A 6,404-nucleotide genomic window follows, 5' to 3' on the forward strand; every position below is an offset into this window, starting at 1 on the left:
GTGCGTCCACACTAACGGTGATAGCGTCGACATTCGAAGCGGTGCACTGTGGTCAGCTATCCCACAGTTCCCGCAGTCCCCTCTGCCCATTGGAATTCTGGGTGTAGCCGGCAATGCCTTCTGGGTAACAAAATGAGTCGAGGGTGCTTTTGGGAAACTGTCGTCATCCGTCCATCACTCCCGCCCTCCCTCCCTGAAAGCGCCGGCGGGAAAACAGTTCGCGCGCTTTTCCAGTCATTGACAGCGTGGACGCCACTGTACTCCGAGCATGGAGCCCGCTGCGACCATCGCTGCAGTTGTGGCCGCTCTCAACGTCTCGCAGCTTATCATAAAGGTTTCCCTGAGGCAGATGCAGAAAAGTCAGGCGAGGAGGCTACGGCACCGCGGTGATGTCCTGAAGTCTGAGAGTAGCACAGACCTGTCAGAAAGCAGGCGACCCAGCGCCGAGGACATCACAGTGGCAATGGGTCATGTTGATGCCGTGGAACGGCGATTCTGGGCACGGGAAACAAGCACTGAGTGGTGGGACCGCATAGTGCTGCAGGTCTGGGATGAATCCCAGTGGCTGCGAAACTTTCGCATGCGGAAGGGAACTTTCCTGGAACTTTGTGAGTTGCTGTCCCCTGCCCTGAAGCGCAGTGACACCCGGTTGCGAGCTGCACTGAGTGTACAGAAGCGAGTGGCCATAGCCCTGTGGAAGCTTGCAACGCCAGACAGCTACCGGTCAGTCGCGAACCAGTTTGGGGTGGGCAAATCTACCGTGGGGGTTGTTGTGATGCAAGTAGCGAAGGCAATCGTTGATGTACTGCTGCCAAAGGTAGTGACCCTGGGAAACGTGGAGGCGATCATAGATGGCTTCGCAGCGATGGGATTCCCAAACTGCGGTGGGGCCATAGATGGAACTCACATCCCTATCCTGGCACCGGACCACCAGGCCACCCAGTACATTAACCGAAAGGGATACTTTTCCATGGTGCTGCAAGCACTGGTGGACCACAGGGGACGTTTTACCAACATCTACGTGGGATGGCCGGGCAAGGTTCATGACGCTCGTGTTTTCAGGAACTCTGGTCTGTTTAGACGGCTGCAACAAGGTATTTACTTCCCGGACCACAAAATAACTGTTGGGGATGTGGAGATGCCTATAGTCATCCTCGGGGACCCAGCCTACCCGCTAATGCCCTGGCTCATGAAGCCCTATACTGGCGCCCTGGACACTGAAAAAGAACTCTTCAACTACCGGCTGAGCAAGTGCAGAATGGTGGTGGAGTGTGCTTTTGGCCGTCTCAAGGGGAGATGGAGAAGCTTACTGACTCGCTGTGATCTCAGCGAAACCAATATCCCCATTGTTATAGCAGCTTGCTGTGTGCTCCACAATCTCTGTGAGAGCAAGGGGGAGACCTTTATGGCGGGGTGGGAGGTTGAGGAAAATAGCCTGGCTGGTGATTACTCACAGCCAGACAGCCGGGCGATTAGAAGAGACCAGCGGGAAGCGCTGTGCATCCGGGAGGCTTTGAAAGCAAAGTTCCTGAGTGAGCAGGGTAACCTGTGACTTTATAGTTTGTGTACTGAGAAGCTAAACCTGCCCCCGTTTCTTTACCCAGGTAATGTTGACTATCCTATCCAGTTACATACCCCCTTCACCCCCCCTCCAACACACGTGTCGAAATAAAAATAGTTCTACTTTGTTAAAGCACACCGTTTTCTTTAATACTGTTTTCGCGGGAATTTTTTAAAACTGGGACGCAGACTGTGGTGCGGGGCGGGTGTAGTGTTGTGACGCGAATGCAGCTTCTAAACTCAAGGATTGACAGGCTCCGCTGTGGTGGGATGCTTGTTTCAACGGAGCCTGTCAACCCTCCTGATCGGGACTGTGTGTATGGGGGGTCTATTTGACTTTGTGGCAGGGGGAGGATGGTTACAGATCCCATGCTGTGTGGCTCTGTGATCCTGCCTAAGGACCGGCGCTTAAGATCTGTAACTGCCCTCCCCCGCCACAAAGTCACAGAGCAACCCACCCCCCCCCCCCCCAACATTACATCAAAACAACCTCCCAGACTAACCGGGGCAACTAGTCACTGCATCACTGCACTGTGTATGTGCCCTGCTGCTGTGCCTGCCCCCGACTATGTACCCTGCCAAAGGAGACTGTCCTGTCCAATTACCAACCCCCTTTCCCCTCCTCCTCCAAAAGAACATGATTGAAACAGTAGTTAACAGAAACGAATTTTTTATTATCAACTACACATGGCATTGGGAGGTGAAACTTGGACGGGGGCTTGTGTCAGGCGGGAAGGAAAGAACTTTTCAAATTTTGGGAAATGAGAGCCTTCTGCTACTAGAGCTCTCTGCAGGGGTGGAGTGAGACTTAGCAGGGACTCTGCCGCCTCTCCTTCTTTGCACTTTGGGTGAGGTGGGTATGGGACTTGGTGGCGGGGGAGGGCGGTTAGAGATGGACTGCAGCGGGGCTCTGTCCTCCTGCCTCCGTTCCTGCAGAACATCCACAAGGCACCGGAGCGTGTCCGTTTGCTCCCTCAGTAGTCCAAGCAGCGTTTGAGTCGCCTGCTGGTCTTCCTGCCGCCACCTCTCCTCCCGATCCATGTTGGCTTGGTGCATTCGGGTCAAGTTCTCCCGCCACTGGGTCTGCTGTGCTGCCTGGGCTTGGGAAGAGGCCATAAGCTCAGAGAACATGTCCTCCCGTGTCCTCTTCTTCCTACGCCTAATCCGCGCTAGCCTCTGGGAGTGTGATTCCAGGCTAGGTTGTGAGACAGTCGCAGACGGGGCTGTGGAAATGGGAAAAAGGGAGTGAATTCCTCAGAAAGATAAATGTAGTTGTGAACAAAGAACATAGTCTTTCTCTGTGAACAAGACCATGCACAGCACCTTTCACATGCGCACTCAGCACAAGGTCGAATTCTCGGCCTTCGCATTCAGTGCCTGGGGTCTTGAACAGCACATTTGAGAAGCGAGGCAGCACAACGGAATTTCTGTTGCAGGCAGACATGGTAAGCCGTACACTTGTGGCAGTTTAAAACTTTTATATTACCACTGGCCTCATTTCACATTTAAATCAATGTCAGTCCCTGCTGCCAGCAATCCGGCAAGCGGGAACTCTGCCCCTGTCCCACCCCCTCGCGGCTGTCCCCGGGAACGATCCCTTTCGGCTGCCCCTCTCCCGCCTCCACCGCGTGGCTGCAAACCAGCGGTTACAGTTCTGTAAAGGAACGGGAAAGCAGTCCCAACACTAACATTCCCCTACCTAATTAAAAGCAGGTCACCATGGCCGACATCACCCTGATGAGGATCTCCGAGAGCGACAAAGAGAGAATGCTCCGGGAAAGCCTCCAAAGACCAGGGCCGTATGCCACCCTGCTGTGCAGAGCAATGATCCCCGAGTACTTGATAATCTCGTGGCGCGGCAACGTGTCGTACTTCGGAGGACCCAATAAGGCCGCTCTCCCCAAGAACCTCATGCAACGGCTTTCAAGTTACCTCCAGGAGAGCTTCATCGAGATGTCCCAGGAGGATTACTGCTCTATCCCCGGACACATAGACCGCATTTTACTGTAGCTGCAGTAGCAGGGAATAAACAGTAGAGCGGCTTGTGCAGGACAATCACTGAAAACCGGACATTGCTAGATTTCTTTTCAAAACTTGCACTGCCCCTTACTAAACCGTTAAGCGCCTAGGGCACACTAATCATGAACAACCCATTCTTTTAATTGTTAATATTCCTGTTTTGTTAAAAATAAATGTTTAGATGTTTACAACACTTACTGGCTGATCCTTCACCAGATTCTGTGTCCGGGGTAACGGCTGGGGACGCTTCGTAGGGGATCTCTGTAAGGGTGATGAAGAGATCCTGGCTGTCGGGGAAATCAGCGTTGTGAGAGCTGCCGACTGCCTCGCCCTCCTCATCTCCTTCCTCATCTTCCCCGTCCCCTAACATGTCCGAGGAACCGGCCGTGGACAGTATCCCATCCTCAGAGTCCACGGTCACTGGTGGGGTAGTGGTGGCGGCAGCACCGAGGATGGAATGCAGTGCCTCGTAGAAACGGGATGTCTGGGGATGGGATCCGGAGCGTCCGTTTGCCTCTTTGGTCTTCTGGTAGCCTTGTCTCAGCTCCTTGATTTTCACGCGGCACTGCGTTGCATCCCGGCTGTATCCTCTCTCTGCCATGTCTTTAGAGATCTTCTCGTAGATCTTTGCATTCCTTCTTTTGGATCGCAGCTCGGAAAGCACGGACTCATCGCCCCACACAGCGATGAGATCCAAGACTTCACGATCAGTCCATGCTGGGGCTCTCTTTCTATTCCCAGACTGCACGGCCATCACTGCTGGAGAGCTCTGCATCGTTGCCAGTGCTGCTGTGCTCGCCACGATGTCCAGACAGGAAATGAGATTCAAACTGGCCAGACAGGAAAAGGAATTCAAATTCAAATTTTCCCGGGGCTTTTCCTGTGTGGCTGGTCAGAGCATCCGAGCTCGCACTGCTGTCCAGAGCGTCAACAGAGTGGTGCACTGTGGGATAGCTCCCGGAGCTATTAGCGTCGATTTCCATCCACATCTAGCCTAATTCGACATGGCCATGTCGAATTTAGCGCTACTCCCCTCGTCGGGGAGGAGTACAGAAGTCGAATTAAAGAGACCTCTATGTCGAACTAAATAGCGTCGCAGTGTGGACGGGTGCAGGGTTAATTCGATTTAACGGCGCTAACTTCGACATAAACGCCTAGTGTAGACCAGGCCCTAGAGTAAGTTACAGTATCCCAGGGGCTGTGCTAGTTTATACTGCCTGCAACAGCTTCATATGGAATAGCCAGAGTACAGCATGCTCTAGCCACACTCCCTGCTGCACCAGGCCCACTAGCGACATACACCTATGGCATGGGCTGCAATGGGAGTTGTCTGTTATACCTCTGTAGGACCAGGGGGGAATGCATTGCATCAGGGGAATTATCAGCTTGGGGAGGATCTAACTGGGTTGTCCCCTCTTTCCTCCACCAGAGAAGCATAAAGGCTGTACCACGTCCCAGAATCAGAGCCCTGATAACCAAAGCACCTGGTTTTGTATGGGGAGGGATACATAAAATCGTGTGTGCGTGTGTGTACTCTGCTCATACTTCCCCACATTCCAATTAACTTCACTCTCATTAACTCCCTTGATGTGCAGCTCACTCATTAACCAATTATTTTTTCCTGTGATTAACATTGCTAACTAGAGGATCTAATTCAGTTCTTCTTAGACAGTCTCTGCCTAATATGTTAAATAAAGACTATGCAACATTCTTTGATCATGGAACAAAGGAAACGGTTACATTCCATATTGCAAAACCAGCACATAGTTCGGTAGGATGGGCAGTCTTTGATGTGAATAGGCCTATGACTGAAACAGCAGGGGATGCTTCAGTCAGGACTAAGTTTTGTCAACAAAACTCCAAAAGTATCGCCAAAGGGTGTTCACACTTGCTCCCTCTGTCGACAGATCATGTCCTCATTGTACGCACCATCATCAACAGTGTGAGCAATGTACTGTGGGTCTGTATCCCACAGTGAAGTGTTGTGGGAAGGCGGAGCTGATCCCTGCGCATTTTGGGAGGATTCCCTCGGAGTTCTCCCACAGTCGCCTCAGCCCGGGAGCATCATGAGTAGGTCTGGGAGCTCTCTGTGCTGAGGAATGGCAAAGCAGCGCAGCAGTCTCTCCTCTCCCCGCCCTGCAGCAGCAGTCTGCCTGCAGCTGTGTTCCTTGTGTAGGGCAGAACAAGGGCATTCCAATGATTTGCTCTTTGTTCCCCACAGGGAGCAGCACACTCAGCTGTCAGATACTTCCGGCAGCTTTGAAAGGGGAGGGGCACATGCTTGCAGGGCAGCAGAGATCAATACACTGAGCAGAGCAATGAGGGCAGGCATTGTGGGATACTGGCGGAAGCCAGTTCTGTGGACAAAACAAACAGCAGTGTCAATACTGGCTCTCTGTGGACAATAAAGGGAGTGGGAAAAACAAAAGTATCTCCTAGGGGTGGAAGATTTTTGTTGCCAAAACCGGGCGTTTTTCCCAACAAAAGTCCCATTGTAGTGTTTAAGCTCTCCCTGTTTTGTCCCCAAAAGGCAGTTTTTGGCGACAAAACTTGGTAGTGTAGACAAAGCCTGAGATGCATTGTCAAAGCTGGAGGAATTTGCCCCGCACCCACCTGAGCTGCCATCTGACTCCATCCAAAACTGACAGGCTCTCATTTTCATGAATATCAAATGTAGGCACCTGATCTACCTTAGCAAATCCATCCTAAACTCAGTTGTGGCCCAGCAGAGCTGTAACATTCTTTGCCTGTCTAGTCTGGCTGAACTGTAACATGTTCTTTTAATCTGATTAGTACCTAATTTCCACATGGCCCAGAGATATAGG

At 52.1% G+C, this 6,404-nt stretch overlaps 1 protein-coding gene across 1 annotated transcript; it reads right to left on the bottom strand.

Annotated features, from left to right (window-relative positions):
- Nucleotides 1-2,102: 2,102 nt before the first annotated feature.
- LOC135974343 (uncharacterized) lies at nt 2,103-4,757 on the bottom strand. Its single transcript, XM_065561808.1, has 2 exons — nt 3,778-4,757; nt 2,103-2,783 (listed from the first exon to the last, which is right to left on the bottom strand). The coding sequence occupies exons 1-2, from the start codon at nt 4,352-4,354 to the stop codon at nt 2,308-2,310; spliced, it is 1,053 nt and encodes a 350-aa protein (XP_065417880.1). The 5' UTR covers nt 4,355-4,757; the 3' UTR covers nt 2,103-2,307.
- Between the last annotated feature and the right edge of the window lie 1,647 nt (nt 4,758-6,404).

Source organism: Chrysemys picta, chromosome 1 (genome assembly GCF_011386835.1).
Source record: "Chrysemys picta bellii isolate R12L10 chromosome 1, ASM1138683v2, whole genome shotgun sequence".
Classification (NCBI taxonomy): Eukaryota; Metazoa; Chordata; order Testudines; family Emydidae; genus Chrysemys; species Chrysemys picta.

Coding starts and splice junctions, on each gene's coding strand:
- LOC135974343 (XM_065561808.1), bottom strand. CDS start 4,354: ATGCAGAGCTCTCCAGCAGTGATGGCCGTGCAGTCTGGGAATAGAAAG. Junction 2,784..3,777: donor ATCTGGTGAAGGATCAGCCA/GTAAGTGTTGTA, acceptor CCATTTCCACAG/CCCCGTCTGCGACTGTCTCA.